This window comes from Ambystoma mexicanum, chromosome 3p, assembly GCF_040938575.1.
Source record: "Ambystoma mexicanum isolate Mex_15411 chromosome 3p, UKY_AmexF1_1, whole genome shotgun sequence".
Classification (NCBI taxonomy): domain Eukaryota; kingdom Metazoa; phylum Chordata; class Amphibia; order Caudata; family Ambystomatidae; genus Ambystoma; species Ambystoma mexicanum.
In genome coordinates, this window is record NC_090925.1 from 743,867,793 (window position 1) to 743,890,903 (window position 23,111).

At 47.5% G+C, this 23,111-nt stretch overlaps 2 protein-coding genes across 5 annotated transcripts in view; one reads left to right on the plus strand and one right to left on the minus strand.

Annotated features, from left to right (window-relative positions):
• Nucleotides 1–23,111, minus strand: part of ITGAL (integrin subunit alpha L) — a 1,445,000-nt gene that overhangs the window by 1,076,602 nt on the left and 345,287 nt on the right. The window contains exons 2-3 of one of the 4 annotated variants that reach the window (XM_069651639.1): nucleotides 1,991–2,108; nucleotides 889–977 (exon numbers count right to left, since the gene is read on the minus strand). In XM_069651639.1, the coding sequence (XP_069507740.1) occupies nucleotides 889–977; nucleotides 1,991–2,108 (207 nt within the window). Of the gene's footprint in view, nucleotides 1–888; nucleotides 978–1,990; nucleotides 2,109–4,253; nucleotides 4,761–4,915; nucleotides 5,008–23,111 lie in introns of those variants that run through there. The other 3 variants (XM_069651642.1, XM_069651641.1, XM_069651640.1) reach the window with 3 other exon arrangements.
• Nucleotides 1–23,111, plus strand: part of LOC138580798 (septin-4-like) — a 1,149,755-nt gene that overhangs the window by 45,427 nt on the left and 1,081,217 nt on the right. The window lies entirely within an intron of this gene.

The following is a 23,111-nucleotide window of genomic DNA, read 5'->3' on the forward strand; positions in this document are numbered from 1 at the left end:
AGTGTATATAGAGGTGAAATGGTCGACCCAAACGGCCTCCAGAATGGAATTAAATTGGGATTTAGATTGAACACCTCCCACTGCATTTATCAAATTCCAAGAGCCTAACGAGTCCTTAATTCTAAGGAGTTCAAGTATTGAGTCTCCCTCTCTCTGAAGCCTTACAGCAAGATCATTTCTATCCCAGTTTTTATGCGAGTTTAGTTTTCCTGATCCTATGGTTACTGGATATTTTAGGCAGTTTTAACCCCTTAATGTAGCGGAACCGAAGGTTGCGCTTCCACTCTGCCAAACATGGATCAAATTGTGACGGTGTGTCTTGGCGCTTTTATCCATTTCGCCCGGCCTAAGGGGTGGGAAAAACCTATCAATTAGGCCAGTTAGATAAGGATGGAACTCATCAATCATAAATCCACTCAGGGGAACAATCCTCAAGGCTCTTATTCAAATCTGAGTTCAGCCTGGTTATTTTCATAGTGTGCCACCTTTTTCTATTTAGCCCCATATTTCTAGTTACATCACAAAGGTCAGATTTAGGTGCGTCCCTCCTTTCAATAGTAAATGTAGCAGCCAAGATGTTATGGTCACTTTTCTGAGGCATTTTTGACACAGAAATGTTCACATATTGAGAACATCACAGAGTCTACGTATATGTAATCGATAATAGACCCTTTGTTCCCACTAAACCGTGTATGCTGCATAGGGTCATCAGTGATTACATTACCATTAAGATTGAACAAAGAGAGATAGCGAGATAATGAGAGAAAGAGAGAAAGAGAAATGAGAGAGAGACAGACAGACAGTACAGGGACACAACACAGTGATGACTATGGACACTGTGGATTAGGGTTCAGGTTCACTGATCGATAGTGTCACTTGGGCATTTACCTTTTAATGTCTCACAGGAGCCCTTCTCTGAGTCACATTGATATATTTTACCTGTGGTGTTCTGCTCACCTGGAGCACCCACAATAATCCTAAAGGAAAGAAAGCGCTCTGGATTAGATGGGAATGTGCAAGACCTTCCTGACAGAAGAATCCTAAAAACAGAGCTACCCCTTCCATAGTTAGACAACTCTCTATTCCATCACAGAGAAAGCTTGGAATAACCAGTTAGATGGGCTGGTGGGTATTAAATCACCTTTCTAATAAGTCCTCTTACATTAAGAAATCTTATTGGGTAGGATGCAGACAGTTGAGGGGACGATGGTAATAAATGACACCATTACTAGAAACCCTAACCACACCGTCTATTTTTTCAAGGTGTCATGTTAAGAATGAAACCCTGTCATTCATGCACTTAACAGATAGGGGAACCAATTTACAGCCACCCCTTACCTAGGAGTCGCCAGCATCACATTCCCTATAGATTGAGGGAGAAATGCTACAAAGGCACCCCATTAACACAAACCCTATCCAACAGACAACACGTCATACATTGAGGTCCCCCATCAAATCAGACAGAAATAGTGTTGGCTTCTAAAAGTGCTTGCAGTGCAACATTACATCGTGTATAACCATGAAGCCTCAGCAACGTCTTAAAAAACCTCCAGTTTAAGTGATTGTTAGCAGGACAAAAGAACATAAAATGCATTAGGTGTCCATCCTGGAGGCAGTCAAAATGGCAGCATCTTCTGCCGTTAGCTGACCATTTTACTATATTAGCAGCTAAGGGTAACTGATTCATTCGGAACATGTGAGGCAGCCCCTGGCAACCGGCTTAGATATTACATTTTTAGAATTAATTAGATCCTCCTTGGCAAAACAACGTAGCAGAATGCGTTTATGACAACAATCCATCAGTAGGGCATAATGCTGGCCTCGATGGTCTCTTTTCAATAAACCTTTAACATGAGTGGTAATAGAAAATGCTTACAAGAAATAGTTAACCAAGCCTACCGATGAAAAGAGCTAAATAACAGTACTAAGCCAATTGATTGCTTTGGTGTTCATGCATGCCAAGTCTTCATACATTAAGTCTTCATCTTACCATGCTTCATTTTGTTTTCTGAATTGTAAGACTCGGTGTCCAAAATGTAGGCCGAAGTTCCCATGGATGACAGAGAAGGAATGAGGGTCGATATTCGAAGCTAAGGTCAAGTGTAGTCCTGTGGAGGAGGAAAAGCAGAGTTGAGAAAACCAGCATCTCACAGAATTGTCATGTATGGCACAACAGTCTCACACCATTAGTACAAAGAATCACAGTGTCATCACATAGCACAACAAGAAGCATCAGTCAGAACAAAGCTTATCCCAGTGGCACAGAACAGACTATCAAAGGTCCCAATCCTGCATCATCTTGACTACTGGGGTGACTGCCAAGGGAATGCAAGGAAGGAATACCATAAGAAGTATTCTCCAAGCATCTAGGTATGGACATCCAACAAGATACAATAGAGGAGTGGAGCCCACAAGGCCACTGGACCCCACTGCACAGGGGTAACATCCTGGAAGGGGCATTCTTATCCTTGCCCCCTGGTATCAGACATGAGGTAGAAAGGAAACAAGTGCTAATTTCTTTTTGAACCCTAAGTGTCTGGCCTGATTAATATGCCTGAATGTTTTCAGATGTGGGATTTACCTGGGTCAGACGGCACATAAAACTGTTACTTCAAGGGGACACACTCGATCACAGATGGCTCTGTACTCGAGAACTGGCATCATAGAAAGTAATGCACACCAGGTTCCACCTGGCAATTGCGCGCTTAGAGATAGCGTTTGCTTAGAAGAACATCCAAACGCTGCCTTTCAGATTTGAAACATGAAATGCAACTGATATAGAAAAAATACATCATCATAGGATTAAGTGTATGCAATGCTTGCTGAGCAATATGTGCCAGATCTAAAAAGAACATTACAATGAAGTGGGCAACATTAAAATAGAAGTCAGAAAACAATCAAAGATTAAGAACCACCAAATCTATATGCAAATCGGTAATGAATTACCGTTCACTGGACAGAGCATGCATGTTGCCAATTCAACAAGCTGATGCTGAATCAACAGGAAGAACTGTAGAATGAGTTAAAAAAAATTGTTCTTCTAATTTGGCTAACCTAGTATTAGGACAACGGTACAAATAGTTCATCCAGGTCCATTTCAGAGTTCGGACTCAAACATTTTGCAAGGTTTAAAATGAAAGCTTTCACATTTGGAAAGTGAAGAGAGATTCTTTCCTTATAGACTTTGGGTTGTAATAGTAAAGATTTTAAACAGCACAAGTTATTGTTTAGAATGTTCTGTTCCAAATCGTAAGGACTCTGTATAGTGTTAATTATTTATGGACAGATGTTGGCTAGTGTTTACGCAAAACAAAATGTATATTAAATAATTAAGGGAAAAAAAGTATTGAGCTCTGTAATATATCACACAACACCAGACCTCACCACGAGTTTGGCGCAAATTCAGCAGTAATTCCGCCCCAGTGGTATTACCGTTACCGCTGGGATGACCGGCGGAATTACCGCTGTATCATGACCTGACTGGCTTGCACCCTCCCTTCCCCCAGCAGTAACGGTAATATGGTGGACGGAACTTGAGTCTCAGTCTGAAATCTAAAGGAGGACCCGCACCCTTTTCATATTTGTACTCCCCCATGCCCTGGATCAATTAAGAAAGGCGGACAATACCTAGGCGTTACGAGGCGCACCATATGTTAATTTATTTCCGCATTATGCACAGGATTCGTAAATGAGAGGCATATTTTCAAGTGTTTTTGTCTGCGCGTATCGATTGTTTCGTTTTGAAAATTCGTGCCCCAAGGGGCAGTTACTTATAACTGAATAGTGATTATGGAATAAACTTAATCTCAACTATAGGACCTAAGAAATTGAATTGTTTATTCTCAACTGTTTTGGATATCTATTTTACCATCCTCATCAACAATTTTTGTTGCGTTCATATATTGCTCAGAAGTGTACTTAGGATCCCTGAGGAAGAGCCCTTAGGCTTGAAGCACGTCTTGGCTCATTTTCTTGTAACACGGTTCCAATTCATATTATTTCTATTTTGATTGATTCATTTTGTTTTGCACATCTCGTATAAATCATGAGTATTCATAAAAAAGAAAGAATGGGGAGACTACCAGGGGGCGCAGACGTTATGGCAGCCTAAGCCTATACGTCTCCCTCTCCAGGCCTGAAGACACGGCGAAACAACTACGAAAATGGAACATATTTAACGTATTGAACAGGCGTTATTGATTTGAACACTCCAGGCCCCTCAAGGCAAAATCTTGAGAGAAACCGCAGCATACTTCTAGGTGGACGAGATCTTGCGACGGAAGCTTCTGACTCCGAGGCAGCAGCTGCATGATGGCGGACTACTGGCGTACTTGAAGCGAAGGAACAGCAGATCCCCTGCGCAGGCTGCGGACTCCATTAGCCGAGCAGACAGCCCAGACCCCAACCGTGGTATGCAGCTTCACTGTAAAACTGTAGGCGCACAGCCGGTAAGGAGAGAGGTGGGGCGCAAGTAACCTGTGCACTGTTCGGGAAGCGGAGAGCACTGTCCCCCTACCCCCGTCTGCCCACTCAAGTCGCAGCACAAGTCGCCGCTCCCTGTCAGCCTCCGGCTCACGAGACGAGCAGCACTTTCAGAGAGTGGCACTCGGGTGACGGTGCCTGCATGAGCCTGCGTCCAGAGCCCGCTGCCGCACACATGTGTAAATTAACCCAGTGGTCGCACCTCAGGCCATCTGGGGCAACGAATAGCAAACGCCTGTCCGCCCAGGAAAACGGTGTAACACACCCTCTGCCCGACGTGCCCACTGTGCAACATCGACACACGGTGCTGAGCACATGCGGCGAAAAGGACACACTAAGCAACTGCTGTAAAGCGAACACAACTGATAAGAAAAAGCGCTCAGAAATCCACCGACTGCCAACTCATGTAGGAACGTAATAGCACAGTCTCAACCTATCTACTAAAGTTGTTCCTACACGGATACAGCAGTTTTGACACGTGCCTGCTCGCCAATATCACTCTGGTTCCTCCGAACTCGTGCCTTTGATTGGAGCAGTCTAAGTGTTGCAGGGTGAAAGCGAGCGTGCCACCTTAAATACTGGACCACCTTAAGTCAAAGAGGAAGGACCTGACACGAGGGACAGGGAGGAATAGGAGGGGCTACTAGAGCCCGGGAACAGATCTGTGTAGAGGGCAATAAAGGAGGTTGTTTCCTAAGCTGTCTCCTGTGTGTCTTTGTACGAGATGGCCCCCTCGGGGCTCGCGGGCGCAGAGGTGCATGTTGGCCCCATGTGGTGGTCCCAGTGAGGAGTACAACAACTGGCGACGAAGTGATTCGAACCCTACGCTATGCGGCTGATGGAACTAAACTGATTGTATGATGCACAGTCGATGACGGAGGGGGCACAGTGAGCCCAACAAGACGGGTGCGCAGAGCCCAGCAGTGTGACAGGCGAGGAGCGTCCAGCAGAGCGGAGCGGACAGGATAGCAACACGGGAGAGGAAGATTACTCTGCCGCGTAAGAGGCGCTCCCGCAGGAGGAGAGGTGGGTGTGAGGAGCCCAGCAGCCCGTACCGCAACCCAGGAGCGGCCCACAAAGAGTGCCCGGCTATGCAGGCCACAGAGTACGGGAGGTGCAGGTGACGTCCCAGCGAAGAGTCGAGTCAAGAGGAGCCCAGGGGACAGGATAAAGCCGTGAGCCCAACATCGCAGGCTGCAGAGGAGGTGAGGTGCGCTTCCCGCAGCAGCAGGCCGCAGAGCAGAAGCGGCGCAGAGACACTGGTACCGACGGGGACAACAGCCCAGCAGCACAGCACCAAGGGGGGAACAACCGTCGTGGTGAGCACCCACTGAAGACCCAATGCGCAATGCGTGAAGACCGCCAGATGATGTGAGGATAGGAGCAGAGGGAATGACACAGAGTGCCCAGCTGAGGAGAAACACACGACGCACTGGCCAGTGCGCCCGCCATCAAGAGTACGGGCCAAGCAGGCAAATGGATACACGTGTCTTCAAGGGACCCGGCACTGCACGTGTGACATCACTGGCCCTTGCATGAGAACCGGAACTACATGAGATGCAGCGCTGAGTCAGGGAGATGCCAGCATTGGCAGGGCAGAGTCAGCCAAGCTTGGCAGAGCGCAGCGTGAGACACAACACCGTGGGCGAGATCGACCCACAAGAGAGAGGCCACAGGATTGCAGGAGGGTCCACTGCACACATGTGATCCAGCGACCAGCGTTACGAGACAGAGGGAGAGACACCCGAATGGCCTGAGGAGTAACATTACATGGCTGAGACACATCACAGTACCAGAGAAGCCCGCACTAAAAGTGAGGCAACACCACCTGAGTGAGACAGCACATCAGTGGACACCACTCTTTAGGTGACAACACTGAAGTAGGCACTGCACCGTGCAAGCTAAGACGGCGCAAGAGGTAGAAGAGGCCCGTGTGCCACCAGTCAGAGGACGCAGGACCAGCGCAAGGAGAGGAGCGGCACAGGACGGTGCCAAGAAGAGGATCGTGTGCCCAGCAGAAGTGGCCACAAGGAGCAGGCATCGCTGCCTGTGGTAGAAGAGGGTAATCGGACCCTGCAGAGCCAAGGAAGGCTGTAGTCCCGGTGTGCCCAGCAGTGGAGGTGTAGCATGCACTGCTACATCTAAGAGAGTCCATCGGGAGAGTAAGGGAGCCCAGCAGGCGGAAGAAGCACAGAGGAGCCCCAACGCAAAACGAAGACTGTAGCGGCCCAGAATGGGAGGCACCAGACACCGGTAAGGAGTCCACACCCCTCCCCCATCGGGGCATGTAGAACATAGGCCTGCGCAAGCGTCGCAAAGAGGCCCGCGCCCCTCATCCATCGCCGCCTGCCAAACGAAGAGCAACGCCAGCAAAAAGCACCACAAGCGCGCCAAAACGCCCCTGTGAGCGTGGAAAAAAAAACACACGGCACACTAACTGGGACACTGTCATCCCGCCAGCCATGACAGCAGCGAACTGCCCGCAAAAGCGCCAAAACGCTCCCGCAAAGCAAGGAATGTTTCTAAATATCAAAAGGGAACATACGAAACTAACATACCGGGACATGACATCGTGCCAACCCAGGGGGTCCACATCATAAAAGCAGCACGAAACCGCAGAGCACGAGTCCAAGTGATAAAAGACACACATGACAAGTGCGTTACGACAAGACTCCGGAGGACACCAGCGCCATCAATCCTCAGGCTCATAGAGGGTTAACCAGAAGAAAGCTATAAGGGCCAATCACCGACCACCACTACAGTGTCCACCCCACACCACGCAGACCACCGGTACTGCAAGTTGCCAAGCCCACAGAAGGACAATAACCCGAATGAGCAACACCACGAGGATAACCACAAGGTGGGAAGCCATCACGTCGCTCACACCACTGCTGAGGACCAAGGGCACGCATTTGTAGACTGCCAACAGCCCCAAAAGAGCAAAACCACGCCATAAGCCACACACCACCCACTGAAGACCCAAGGAGCACCAAGAGATCTCATGCAGAACTAAAACCCTGTGGAGGGATACCGCTTGAGACCTGCTGCTCTCAGCTGGCCAGCAGCTAGCCCAGTGAAACACAACATAGAGGGTCAAGCACGAACATTGTAGTACAGCGTTGTCGCAGAGGAACTAACACAGGGACGATTGCCACGGGAGATTTATGGCACATACAGCATGTAACAGACCACGGACGGCATGAGGACCAGGACGTAAAATGGCCGGTTACGAACCAGGAGCATGGCGCCGGAGAACAAGGATGAGAGCGGATTGACAGCGGGACCGGAGAACGACAGGATAGCAGTACCGCAAAGAACAGGTGATGGAGGAAGATCTTGATGACCCTGAGGCAACAGCAAATGAGACAGCTTCAAGAGAAAATTGCCCAAAAGGAGGGGGGCAAGGAAAAGCGGAGGGAAGAGGGGGAAGTCCAACCACAGTGGAAAGGGGACACTCCGCCCAACAGCAAGAAATGAGAGGAAGGCAATTCGCCCACATAGATGGCAGCCCAATGCACAAGTAGCAGGAAGGCCCAAGAGACCCACAGCAGAAAATGGAGCCCAGAAAGGAGGGCAGCACAAAATGGAGCCCAGAAAGGAGGGCAGCAGAAAAAGGAGCCCAAAAGGAGGGCAGCAGAAACAGCAGAAAATGGAGCCCAGAAAGGAGGGCAGCAGAAAAGGGAGCCCCAAAGGAGGGCAGCAGAAAACGGAGCCCAGAAAGGAGGGCAGCAGAAAAAGAAGCCCAGAAGGAGGGCAGCAGAAAAGGGAGCCCGAAAAGAGGGCAGCAGAAAACGGAGCCCAAAAGGAGGGCAGCAGAAAAAGAAGCCCAGAAAGGAGGGCAGCAGAAAAGAGAGCCCAGAAAAGAGGGCAGCAAGAAAAGGAGGCACACAGGAAAGGAAGCCCAGGTGGAAGGGCCAGAGGACAGAACAGGAAGGAGTAGGACACCTGCAACAAAAGGAACCCAGAAAAGGGAGCCACCGGAAAGAACAAGACCGACTGCTGAATACCACAAAGGATAGCCCAAATACGCGACTACTGCACAGCAATCACATCAGCAAGGAGCACTGCAGGACAACAGTAGAAAAGGAGCTATCTGCGAGAACGGAGAGACTCAGGGAGGAGGACATAAGAGCAGCGGCTAACAAGACTAAAGCGCACACAGCAGCGACCACCAGAACACAACACAAGTCGCCGACCCCACAAAGATGTTAAGCAGGGGGGAGGTGTTGCAGGGTGAAAGCGAGCGTGCCACCTTAAATACTGGACCACCTTAAATCAAAGAGGAAGGACCTGACACGAGGGACAGGGAGGAAGAGGAGGGGCTACTAGAGCCCGGGAACAGATCTGTGTAGAGGGCAATAAAGGAGGTTATTTCCTAAGCTGTCTCCTGTGTGTCTTTGTACGAGATGGCCCCCTCGGGGCTCGCGGGCGCAGAGGTGCATGTTGGCCCCATGTGGTGGTCCCAGTGAGGAGTACAACACTAAGCTGGAATATGTATCGGGGTGAGGGGCCCCCAGGCCCTCTCGCGCCGTACACTCCTCAGTACGAGGCTTGGACCACGTGCCTCCGGTAGTGGGATTGCCCCTTGCCCTTATGTAAAGTTAACCACGGTTGACTGCTGCATAGATGGGACTACTGAGCAGGACACAGGGCATCCATCTTTTATGCCCCCTTTCGACTCCATCTTGGGTAAACAGGCCTCACTGCGAGAGTACAGCAATGCTCAGCTCCCCTTCCACCGCAGCAGCCAAGGACAGAGACACACACACAAGGCGCGCAGGCAGCTGGCTGGCCCCCACCCTTGCACTCGCCCTGCGAAGGAAAGCTCTGCGCTCCCATTCTCATCACGCTGAAGCCGGAGAAAGTTGCAACAACCAATGTGACACAGTTTTCTTCCTCTGAGATCACTGCTAGCATGAGAACCAGCATGTGAACTAGGATGAGCTAAGCACTTTCTGCTCGTTCGTCCCCATAAACGTGCAAGCCACCCACCCCCATTTAAGAGCAATTTATTGCCATCCTGACCCTGCGCTCCCTGTAAGGTATTTTTTTCAAGTGCCAGACCCTCGCCTGTGCTATGAAACCCACGCAACACACCCACTACTAACCTTAAGCATCTTATCACAATATATGTTTTTACTTATACTAATAGGTCTAAGCTTAGGAGATATGTGAAACACAGCTTGATTCTTTTTACATGCACAATAAAGGTCAAGGCCTCCAATTAAAGCCACGAATGACCCAATTGTACTGACAATAATTACTATGTGTAACTTGTGTAGAAATATGAAAAGTAGCATAAAATGTTTAGATAATCTGTTATTTATTGTTTTTCGAATGCAACATATTAGCTTAGGTAGTGACCACAGTGACCGGACCCTGACCTGCGTGGAGCACAAGATATTTGACGTCCATCATCTCGTCAGCCACTCAGCCAATCAGGAGGAAGAGATGCCACCCACACCTACAGCACCACACCGCCTGGCCAATCGGGTCCATTTAGTATTTTCTGTTAGAGTTATTTTAATTGATATATATATACGAGTATGATGTAAATGTTTAGTAGGGGTTTTTTGGGTTATTTCCTAGCTGGAGAAATAAACCATCCTTTGAACTCTTGCAGCCGGGTCTCAGTGCCTTCTTCCCCGAAAGGGGTTGGGTTGGTTATTTTATTTTCTCTCACACGTAGTAAGCCGGGGAAAGGCACATACATTTTTGGTGACCCCCGCAACGTGATTTAGAGAGGTGCCTCCATGCCTGCACCGCCCGGCAGCGAGATCCAGGACGCCCCCAGCAAAACCATCGCCTCTGCGGTTGACCAGACTGTGCACATCAAGAAGAAAGGGTCAAGGGTTACCGGATGACGAATACCCGATCGAAAAGGCTGCTCGCCAAGGCAGGCCATGGCTTGGTTGGGGGACAGACCTGAGCGAGGTCCGGCCGTGAGCGGCGACCCTCGGGGTACCTGACTGAACACGTGGAGTCCCGGTTGCAAAGACCCCAAAGGAAGGTAAGGGGAAAATACGGGAAGAAGGGAATTAGCAACAAAGGGAAGGTAGTTAAGAATAGGGTATGTGTGAGTGACGGCGAGGCTTTTCTGATCTATCCTTTATATGGCCATTAGGTGTTGTAAGAAGTGAGAAGAAGAGAAGTGATATCCTAGCCTGTACGGGGTAGAAGGCGGCGCCGCGTAGCATTTGTCCCGACCAAGTGCAGAATAGAGATAAAGAGAAAAATAGTAGGGGTCTCGTATATTGAGTAGACTCGGAGTAGTTTTAGAATATTCTTTTTCCGTGGAGGTAAGAAATCTTGAGACATAATAAAGGTGAAAGGGGTGGGGAGTGAATGCGAAATAGTAGGTAGAATAGGGAAAAAGAAAAACTAGGGACAGTAACGAGAATAGGGAAAGAACAAACGCGCACAGGCAGTGCATGTGTATGTTGCATGATTATATGTTTTTCGGTCTGCTTTGTGTACATGTCTTGTTGAACACGCTAAAGTATTTCAGTATACGTAACTTGTTGATTAATAAATAATAGGCAAAGAAATAAATTGTGAGAGGTGACCAGGTAACACCTCTCAGAAAAAAACAGCTGATGTGACATACCATAATTGCGAGCATTGATAAAGAACATATTTTCACATATTGTAACTGATACACCAAGTGAGAGGTGGGAAGAGACTCAAGGGTACCAGAACACACAAGAAAGGAAAAGAGGCATTGCCATGGGGGGAGTAACGCCACTGGCACATATTTGCCAGCACCTTCCACTATATAGCGACAGGATACAGAAGTATCACGATCAGTGGATCACTGAGATAAAAGGAGATGGGGTTACACCAATTTGGCCAGAAGGAGGGTCATTCGACAAAAGAATGTTGGACCTAGTATCAACACATTTGCTAGCCCGATACAAAGGGAAACAGTTACAGAACCGGAGAGAAGTGTTAGATTTATGGCGAATGTTCGAGGAAGTTACCCCCACGGCAGAGGTAGGTACAAGCCGAATGATAGAAAAGCAGAAAATACCTGAAGAAGTAAGCGGGACACCAGAAGGGGAGTGCTCAACAACTACAACCGAGAACGAAGTAACAAAAATCTATCCCTTAATGACCAGGCCAGCAGTAGGGTTTAGTGAGCCCCTGTATATACCACCCACCCCCACTGCTCAGTGCGGGGCAACAGCCCCTGAACCCCCACCATATGACAAAGGAGGCCTGTACAGCCCCACAAATGCACCTCCTGTGGACATAGCACGTTTAACAGGCGATTTAAATCGCCAGCTAGCACACGCACAAATGGAAATAACACGGTTAAGAGCTCAATGCGACAAGGGGCAAATGCTGCCAGGGGGAGGGGAGGTACCATCGCTGTCACTGGCAGATCTCACACCTCCGATAGGGGCAGCAAGCAATGTAACCCCAGCAGTCTCAGTATCAGGACAATCTATAGCATTGCAAGGGACGTCAACACAGCAAAGACAAGAACAAGAGTGGCAGTCAGGACAGTTCCTGTTCCAATTAAATAACAAGCCAGTGAGAATTATACGCCCAGATACACCGGAGAGTCAACAAAGTGGAGATCAGGTGAAAGACAAGGAAGTGAACCCAAGGAAAATTGGGAGGATAATAACGAGCTAGAGTCAGAAATAGAAGAAGTATGGGATAATTTAGATGAATACGAAGAGGCAGCTGCCGCAGAGGGTTCCCCACTGCCAAACTACCGTTACCCAGGCACACTATCACCACCATTATGGCAAGGTAGATTAAGACAACGAACAGGGAGGACAGGGAACATACTGGTAAGTAAAACGAAAAAAGGGAGAACGAGCAAAACAGGAAAGAATCAGAAACTACAAATGCCACTGATACATAAAGGAGCAGTAGGCCTAACTATATTCCGTGGGCCCAAATGGACAAAAACAACCTCTTAAAACTCCTCCCCCCGCTGACGGGAGGAGCAGGTAAGTGGATACATGTATTTGAGAAGAACACGGCAGGTGTGCCGTTAGCTATAGGTGATGTGAAAAGCTTATTAGTATCAGCAATCGTGGACCAAGCAGACACAATCTGGGAAAGGGCAGGGTTCCCGGGAGTAACAATGAGCTGTGACCGCCACGATGGATCACCATTCAACAATGTTCGAGCACAAGTGTGGGATGCATTGCGGCGTGCATTTCCAGACGTTCCAGATTTACATGCAGTGATGCAGTGCACGATGGAGGAGAACGAGGATCCTGCGCAATTCATTTTGCGAGTGCAAGACTTATGGAGAAGTGAAACTGGTACGGCGTGGAATCAATCAACAGCCTTATTTTATTTTATCATTAAAAAGGGGTTGCCGAAAGAGGTGCAGAAGGCCTTGGACAAAATAGCTGGGATCAAAGCCAAAGGGTGGCCTGAAATTCAGAGCATAATTGTACACCATTGGAGGAGGATCAAAGAGAAGGAAAAGGAGGTCACACAAAAGAGTCTGGCCGACGAAGCAAAATTAGTGCAGACAAAATTAGTGAAGGTCGCAGCCATTACTGCCAGTGTAACCGCAGACAGAGGAAACGAAGGAGAGGAAAACGCGGGAGGAAGGCCAGTTGGGATAGCAGCGCAGTGGGTTGGAGAGGACCAAGGACAGTGGAAAGGAGAGGAACAGCCATGCCAAGGATCACAGTGGCAGAACAGGCCGGCCCAAGGAAGAGGTGGGTACTGTGGGCAGAGGGGAGGATACGGAGGAATGGGAAACAGAGGGTATGGTGGGCAAGGACAAAGAGGAGGACAACAGGGGTCATGTTGGAATTGTGGAAGGTGGGGACATTATTCACGAGATTGTAGAATGCGACCATCAGCGTATTTTCAGGGGCAGCAGCAGCCCATGAATAATGAACAGGGGTGGGGCTGCCCAAACCCAGGTAGCCCTTGTGGAGCTCCAATGGGGAGGGGGCGACAACAAGATCAGTACTGCTATGAGCCCCAAATGCAACAAAGACAGCCAGCCCCACAACAGCAGTAACAGCAGCAGCCACGACAGCAAAACGCACTACAGCCCATGGCAAGACAAAACTCAGTAGGGAACATAAACAATAACCCTTTTGCAGCAGCCGCAAACGGTGCCCTTGCACCATTTCGTGGTGTAACGGTCGAAGGTGACAACGTTTTTTCAGCGCCAGGCCAGCAAAGATACCAAGACTAGGACAGCCCACAGGTAGTACCTGTGTGTCCAGTCCTATCCACCACACAAAGTGCAAATGAGGAACCACTAGTGACGGCAGAGATAGGAAACAAGCAGTTTATCTTTATGGTAGACTCTGGAGCAGAAAAATCATGTCTCACAGAAGGGCGGTTTCAGCTCTCGGGAAGAAATTTGGAGACGCAGGGGTTCCCTGGGGCTATTTTAAAAGTTCCTTATACAAAATATCTTGATGTAACAGTAGAGGGAAAAACAGTGCGCGCACCCTTATTGTATTACAAAGACGCACAAATCATTTTGATGGGACGAGACTTGCTCAGTAAGTTAAACATGACCATAGCCTTTACTGAAAGAGGGATAGTGTGCTCGACGCCAGGGGTATGCCCCGTACGAGCACTCCTGATAATAAGCACGATTACAAAGGAAGTTGCAGTAAGAGGGATCCCCATTGACATGGACATGTTCGTCTATGGAATAAAGGTATTAGCCCGAGTAGTGCCTGAAATAACACAAAAAGAGTGGAGAATACCATCAGACTTCATATTCCGCCCAATCACACCAACAGATGTAGTGCCAGGCACAATTATATCTATAGACATTGAGGCAGTTCAAGTTTCCAACAAACGCATTGTGGTCATAGGCCTGGACGCGCAGGGATGCGAGTGGAGAAGTGTGCTATGCATAGAGCCGAACATAATGCTAAAAGATTTAACTGATGAAGAATTGTTTACCGATTATGAGGGGGGTGGAGAAATAATAATGGAAATAAGCATACCATGTGACATTATGATCCAATACAGAGAAATACACAACCCACTCATGGCTAACATAAAGGCGCCACCGACAATATTTGAGGAAGACATGGCCAGGGTAGCACCTGAAATTTGGACTACAGGGCCACACGATGTGGGATTGTTGCATGAGGTGACTCCCATAAAGATAAAACTGAAACCGGGTGCCCTCCCACCCAGAGTGAAACAATACCCAATATCCAAAGAAGCAGAGGAAGGTATTAGAGAAACAGTGAATGCACTCCTAAGCCAAGGTATCTTAGTGCCATCAACTTCCCCATGCAACACAGCGATTTTTCCGATTAAAAAAGCGAAAGGAGGGGCGTGGAGAATGGTCCAAGATCTCCGCCCACTCAATGACGTCATCCAAAAAGAGTTCCCATTAGTGCCTAACCCGGCATCAATATTGTGCAGTATACCAAAAGAGGCAACTTGCTTCACTGTCATTGATTTGAAAAATGCCTTTTTCTCTGCGCCACTTGCACCCGAATCGCAGTACCTCACAGCCTTTACATTAGGAAACAGCAGATACGAACACCGCAGACTCCCACAGGGGTATTGCGAGAGCCCAAGCATTTTTAACAGACTACTACGAGAAGACATCGGCAACATAGATATAGGGAGCACCATTATACAGTACATAGACGATTTACTCGTCTGCAGCAAAACAGAAGAAGAGTGTAGAGAAGACTCGATAACATTGCTTAACGTATTGGCTGCCAATGGATACAAGGTGGACAAAGGAAAGTTACAATACTGTCTTGCAGACGTTGTACATCTCGGCCAGCAAATATCTAAAGATGGAAAAAGAATACTACCAGACAGAGCAGCGGCCATTCGACACATTATCATACCAAAAACAGTGAAAGACAGGCAGACATTTCTTGGCATATGTAACTATTGCCGAGCATGGATCCTCGATTATGCAGCATACACACGGCCAATGCTACAAGCACTGAAGGAAGCACAGAAGAACAGGGCCCCAATAAAATGGACACATGAGACAATTGCCCGATTCTCCCGATTAAAAGACCTTATTACAGACGCCGCAGTCCTTTCAAATCCAGATTATGAAAGGGAATATTTCCTGTTTTCACACAGCTATGGAACATTGATGACAGCAGTATTGACACAAAAGACATTGCTAGGCCACAAACCATTAGCGTACTACAGTGGAATATTAGCCCCAGTTATGCAGGGACATTTCGCTTGCGAACAGACCCTCACTGCAGCGGCCTTCGCCATTGAGAAAAGTGCCACGATCGTAATGGGATGTTCAGTGACGCTATATGCGGAACACTCATTATTTGCTATCTTGGAAAGATCAAAATCTACTCTCACAACACAGAGAGCATCTGCTTATGAAATAATAATATCCAGTCCAAATGTACACGTGGTCAGATGCAAGACAGTGAACCCAGCCACATTCATTACAGAGCCATGCACAACTGAAGATTTACAGGAACACGATTGTAGCACATATGAGGGAGAGGGCGATGACATTCCCAAAGCAAGAGAAAATGCCCTTACAGAAGGAGAAATCTATTTCATAGATGCATCAGCATCCATAAACTCAGAGACAGGAGAGAAACATGTGGGGATGGCAGTAGTGCACATGGAAGAAGACACATACGAAGTGATTGTTCAAAAGCGCCTCCCCTCACATTACTCTGCACAAGCAGCCGAACTGACTGCACTAATCAGCGCGTTATACACAGCCAAAGATTGTGCCGTAACAATATATTCAGACTCAGCTTACGCCACTACCACAGTTCACTCAGGGCAATCATGCTGGCGAAGGAGAGGGTTCAGAAGAGCAGACGGGTCCCCCGTACAACATGCCACGTTACTAAATGAACTAATAGAAGCTTTAGCAGCGCCATCGGTAGTGGTAGTGGTTAAATGCCAAGCCCATACCAATAACACAGACGCTGTCTCATTGGGAAACGCGGCAGCTGACACAGCAGCGAAGGAAGCCTCGTACTTCAATAAGACATCAACATCAGAGTACATTGTAAAAACAGCCACAGCAGAACAACCAGCAGAAGCATACAGTAACACGCCCATAGCACAATTGATAGAACTCCAGAGAAGGGCCCCACCGGAAGAGCAGGAGTTGTGGGGCAAACGAGGATGTAAACAATCAGCCACAGATCTCATTTGGAGAGAGGAAACGACAGGCAAGGTAGTGATGCCTGTAGAATTATTAGAAGTAGCGTTCCAACAACTGCATTTCCCAGCTCACGTTGCAAAACAACACATCGCCTCAGACATTCAGGAGGATTGGTTTGTTCCCAATCTGCACAAATACTTGTCTAAATTTGTGACTGAATGTACTACATGCCAAACTTACAATTCAGGAATGACACTACAAACTCTGCGTGGCACTTTGCCACGCCCTACAGGTCCATTCAGAGAACTACATATCGACTACGCCGATATGGGAGAAAGGTGTAATGGAGCGAGATACTTGATTGTGGTGGTATGCCCTTTTTCACGGTGGGTGGAAGCGGGCCCCTGTCCCCATCCTGATGCAAAATGTGCTGCCAAGTTCCATGTGCGAGAAGTATTCTCGCGGTGGGGAATCTGTGACATGATCCGTTCAGACAACGGCACGCACTTTGTGAATGATCTCTTCAAAGAAGTAACCTCCCTTCTGGGGGTGAAACATAAACTATGTTCGATTTATCATCCAATGGCCAATGGAGTTGTGGAGAGGATCAACAGGCTGCTCAAAAGCAATTTATCGAAATTATGCAGCACGTTGAAAAAAAATTGGGTATATTGTCTGCCCCTAGCACTGTTCTAACTCAGAAATCAACCATGCAAAGATCATCATTTGAGCCCGCACGAAATCGTGACGGGGAGAAGAATGCACACGCCGCTGTCTCCTGTTAGGAGGGCGCCTGATGCCCACAGGGCTGCCACAGTGCGGGGGAAGAGTTTAAGGAATACCTAGCACAGCTAACGCACGCAGTACGCAGCATAGCAAAACAAATTGCTCCGCCATTTACTGAAGATGTAGCAACAGCCATCTCCATGCCGGCAGCAGATAGCCCGGAGGGGCCTTTAATGCCAGGGGAACACATCTATGTTAGAAGTTTTGTAAGAAGGTGGAATTCACCAAGATTTCATGGTCCATACACAGTGGTGTACGGCACCCCAACTGCAGTTAAAATGAAGGGACTGAAATACTGGGTGCACCTCTCGGACGTGAGAAGGGCGCGCAGTGCTGCAATCCCCCAAAATGAAACAGACTGTGTGGATGGCATCGCTAACACAGTTTGACATGATGAAAACTGCAATTAAAGACAGGGAAAGTATAGTAAAAAAGCAAAATGTTTTTTATATATTCTGTCTTTCTCTCTTTTTTCTTTTTAAATCTCATGAATAGTGTTATTTTTACTATTTTTCTTCATTGTTTTTATGATAAATGGAAAGAAATTCTTAAATGCCTAATTGAGCAAAAAGATGAAAAAGAATGAACAGTTGCAAATATGTTTCTTTTCATGATGACTTAACAAATTTGTCTCGCCCACATAGGTTCAACATGAGCCAATGCGATGAAACGGCTGAGCGGCTGAAATGTTAGATAGAAATAGGGATGCCACTAGGGCCAGTAGGTTGAGCAATGTAGAATGCATTATAAAATATGCTGCCATACTATTTGCAATAATGATGTTTTATTTTATTTGGCATAATGTTGTTTTATAAATGAACAAAGGGGGGAGCGGGGCTAATATGACAAAACCAGGGTCTAAACTAATACGGAGTGGAGTAGCAACCATTTTGAAGGACACTTATAACGTTGAATCAAATAGTATAAATGCAACGCCACCCTATAACAAATTGTATGTGAACAAAACTGCTATTCCATTGTTGAGTAATACTATGGCCAAGGAAATAGAGCTTGGATGGAATGTAAATGACGATTACTATTGGTTGACTAACTCCAGAAATACAAGCATGCACACACACACACGGCACCAGAAACCACTACTGAATACACACACGTCACCATGAACAACATTGATGATGCATGGTCCAGAATATTCCCGCTGCAATATCAACGAGTTGGTACCCAATTAAAAAACAAAAGAAGGAGAAAAAGGGCGGCAGGAAAAAACAGATATGATATTTATCACAATCTGGGGTTAGATGAAATAGAGGACCCCCGACACCCTGACCAATCAAATAAATGGTATTCAGACATGAGCACCGCAGCAAAGCAAGCAAGTAATGAAAGTTGCTACGTGTGCTCACTTATTCCTCATGCAACTGGAACCCCAAAAATGTTAATTCCACAGAAAGTACCCTTGTCTGAGGCCCAATGTTTCATTCATCTGATGCTGTGTAGAATAATAAAGACATTTCAGGCACACACAGTCGCCATGGAAAAATTGGAAAACGAACAAACATGCACCAGCAGACGACAAGGAGTAATCTGCCTCCAAGAGCCATTTTTCATCATAAAAGGGACAAGGTATGCAGACGACAAGTGGCATGATGAAACGATTAAACGCTGAGGGGCTTCGAGGGCTGCCAGACGAAACATACGAGTGGGCAAAAGAAACGTGCATCCCCATCTGGTCACAGCATATCACCAAGCTGACATGGGTCACACCCCTGGAGAGACCCATAAAGATTCAAAGGGAAATACCGCATGAACTTTGCTTCCATGGAGAAGGGAAGGTGAATATGGGAAACGCACAGCAGTGCAATAAGACTTTAATAATACTAGATATGAAAAAAGGCACTGCTGCATTAATGGACATATACTGGATTTGTGGCAAACAAGCTTACCTGCATCTCCCAGCATCCTGCCCTAGCCACACTTCACTCAGCATTAATCGTGATACCAGAGAACCACGTTCAGTTTACAGCAAGGCCTTCGGCTGACAGTTCGACAGCAGGCCAATCGACTGACATATCGGCAGCAGGGCAATCGGCTGAACCATCGACAGCGCCCGATGAGACAATCATGGAGCCCCCAGCATACGAACTATTGTCAGACAAAACATTGAGAACCAAGTTGTCACGCAGCAAAAGATCCAATTATATTTCGTCCAAATCGTCAGAACTCCTTGCTGAAATCCCGCAGCAGTACAAGCTTTTCTCATCTGCAGAGACATTTTTTGCATCATTTCTAGCACCAGGCGTTCAAGCAAGGACAAACGCGAAATGGCTGCAGATAACACGCTGGGAGCTCATCCAGCTGGCTAAAGACACTGAAGAAGGATTCAACATCATAAAAACAGAGCTCCGTGCACTGCGCCTGATGACGATGCAAAACAGATATGTCTTAGATCTTATCACGGCGATGGACGGCGGTGTTTGCAAAAAAATTGGGGGGCGTGCTGCACGTTCGTACCAACTTCAGATGCTGATAACGGGACACTGTCACACGTGATAACAGCAGTGAATAATTTAGGAGAAAGAATGGGAGCAGAAGGTGGAGCAGACAACAACACGTGGTTCGACAATCTGTTCAGCTGGATACCATCATGGGTGAACATAGCAGCGAAGGTACTCATTCCCATTATTGTCTTTCTTCTCCTTATGTTCTGTGTATGCCAACTGGGACTAAGATGCTGTGAAAATAATATGCCTAATTCAGCGATGATGATGGTAACAGTGGGCCGACAGACAACGGTGGCTACCATGATAGATGCCCAAGTACAAACTGGAGAATACACCACACCGCAGTATAGAATGACTGCCATCTATAGGCAGTATGGGGACGTGGTCGATAATCTACATCACACTACCATTAAAGAACCAAAGGACTTGCTGTGGTATAACAAGGTTTGGATAGATTTAGTTGGGGATGGTGGGATATACTTAATGGTCATCCCAGAAGAATACGCAAGAAGGGGTAACAGCTTGAGAAGTGTGTGCAAAGCATTGATGCCAATAAAGGGTACACCCGCTTGGGATGAGGCTGCGGCTGAAGCTGAGCGCTACCGAAGGGAGAACGTAAAGAACGAGATAAGTAGTTTGTTACTTTAGATGGAACGAAAGGGGGGAATGTATGGGGGTGAGGGGCAACCAGGCCCCCTTGCGCTGTACACTCATCAGTACGAGGCTTGGACCATGTGCCTCCGGTAGTGGGATTGCCCCTTGCCTTATGTAAAGTTAACCACGGTTGACTGCTGCATAGATGGGACTACTGAGCAGGACACGGGGCATCCATCTTTTGTGCCCCCTTTCAACTCCATCTTGGGTAAGCAGGCCTCACTGCGATAGTACAGCAATGCTCAGCTCCCCTTCCACCGCAGCAGCCAAGGACAGAGACACACACACAAGGCACGCAGGCAGCTGGCTGGCCCCCACCCTTGCACTCCCCCTGCGAAGGAAAGCTCTGCGCTCCCATTCTCACGCTGAAGCCGGAGAAAGTTGCAACAACCAATGTGATACAGTTTTCTTCCTCTGAGATCACTGCTAGCATGAGAACCAGCATGTGAACTAGGATGAGCTAAGCACTTTCTGCTCGTTCGTCCCCATAAACGTGCAAGCCACCCACCCCCATTTAAGAGCAATTTATTGCCATCCTGACCCTGCGCTCCCTGTAAGGTATTTCTTTCAAGTGCCAGACCATCGCCTGTACTGCGAAACCCACCCAACACACCCACTACTAACCTTAAGCATCTTATCACAATATATGTTTTTACTTATACTAATAGGTCTAAGCTTAGGAGATATGTGAAACACAGCTTGATTATTTTTACATGCACAATAAAGGTCAAGGCCTCCAATTAAAGCCACGAATGACCCAATTTTACTGACAATAATTACTATGTGTAACTTGTGTAGAAATATGAAAAGTAGCATAAAATGTTTAGATAATTTGTTATTTAGTGTTTTTCGAATGCAACACATTAGCTTAGGTAGTGACCACAATGACCGGACCCTGACCTGCATGGAGCACAAGATATTTGACATCCATCATCTCGTCAGCCACTCAGCCAATGAGGAGGAAGAGATGCCACCCACACCTAGAGCACCACACCGCCTGGCCAATCGGGTCCATTTAGTATTTTTGTTAGTTATTTTAATTGATATATATATATACGAGTATGATGTAAATGTTTAGTAGGGTTTTTTTGGGTTATTTCCTAGCTGGAGAAATAAACCATCCTTTAAACTCTTGCAGCCGGGTCTCAGTGCCTTCTTCCCCGAAAAGGGTTGGGTTGGTTATTTTATTTTCTCTCACACGTAGTAAGCCGGGGAAAGGCACCTACAAATACAAACAACTATAGGCTCACAGCGAGTACGATAACGCTGCAGAAAGTGCCCTTACCGGCCCCATTATCAACACCTTCCAGGCAGCAAATCTTTTGGAAACATACCCGCGGCAAGCCCCACCGAAGCGAAAAACGCCCCGTGCCAACCAGTGAAGTCCTACCCCGGATGCCGGCAACTTGACACCATGACCCCTGCGTAGCCCAAGCAGGGGACCAGTGAAAGGAGTGGAAATATTAGGCATTGAGACACAAGTAGAATCCTCGGCCTGCGGACTCCCAGAGGCGAAATCAGACATCAGAACCTACTACAAGGCACTGTGCGCCACCTCCAGTCTGAACTTGGAGGTTCTGATCTTGAACACGGCTGCGCTCTTTAAAATCTCTGGCTTGGCACTACCGCTGGTCCCCGTCGCCTCCAGAGTGAACCTGTATTCTTTCACCCTTAGCAGGATACAGACGTTCAGCCACATATCAGGAAACATGGAACAAGACGAAGTCCAAAGCTCTTCAGAAATTCCTGGAAACGATCATGACAGTGCTACTAAATCAGATATCCGCCTTTTGCTAGGAGAAATTTTATCCATTAAAACCAGCTTAACAGAGACAGTCACTGACCTGCAGTCAAGAATGACCAAAGTCGAAGACCGTATGGAAGCACTGGAACACAACCAACAATCCAACAACGTAACAGCAATAACCTACCGGCCATGCTTCAGGATTTGGAGCAGAAAGAGCGCGATATTGAACTGAAACTTGATGATTTGGAGAATTGAGAGAGGCGGACGAACATCCGCATTATGGGCCTAGCAGAGAAACAGGGCGAGACGCCAACCGGCCTGGAAAGCAGAGTGAAAGCACTGATAGCCTCCCTCTTTGACGCCACATTCCCCCTGACTTGGTGTTCGATAGGGTCCACAGAGCCGCAGGCCCCCCAAAAGGCCTGCGGTCCGTCCTGGTGAAGGGCCATTACTATAAGCAGAAGCAGGACATTTTGCAGAGAGCCAGGGATAAGGAACCCATAGACTTCGTGGGGTCATGTGTGAAATTAATCCAGGATCTCTCCGCCACTACACTAAATCTGAGAAGAGGATGCCGCCCCCTAAAATCATGGCTACAAGAATGAGGGATCCGTTATTGGTGGGGTCACCCATTCTCATTGGGCTTCGAATATGAGGGAGAAAATTTCAGGATGACCTCAGAAGATGAAGCCAAGAGAGCCCTGGAGCATCTGCAGGCAAGCACAATAAACCCCAAAGGGGATGCATCCAGGAAACCCGCTGGTCCGCTGCAGAAAAACATTCCGATGTCCCGAAGTAGAGGACAAGCTCCTGGAAAAGTCTTGCTCTATTAATTCTTATCACCTCTAAGTAGGTTAGAGTGTAACAGAACTGGGACACACACGCCCTGACTCGC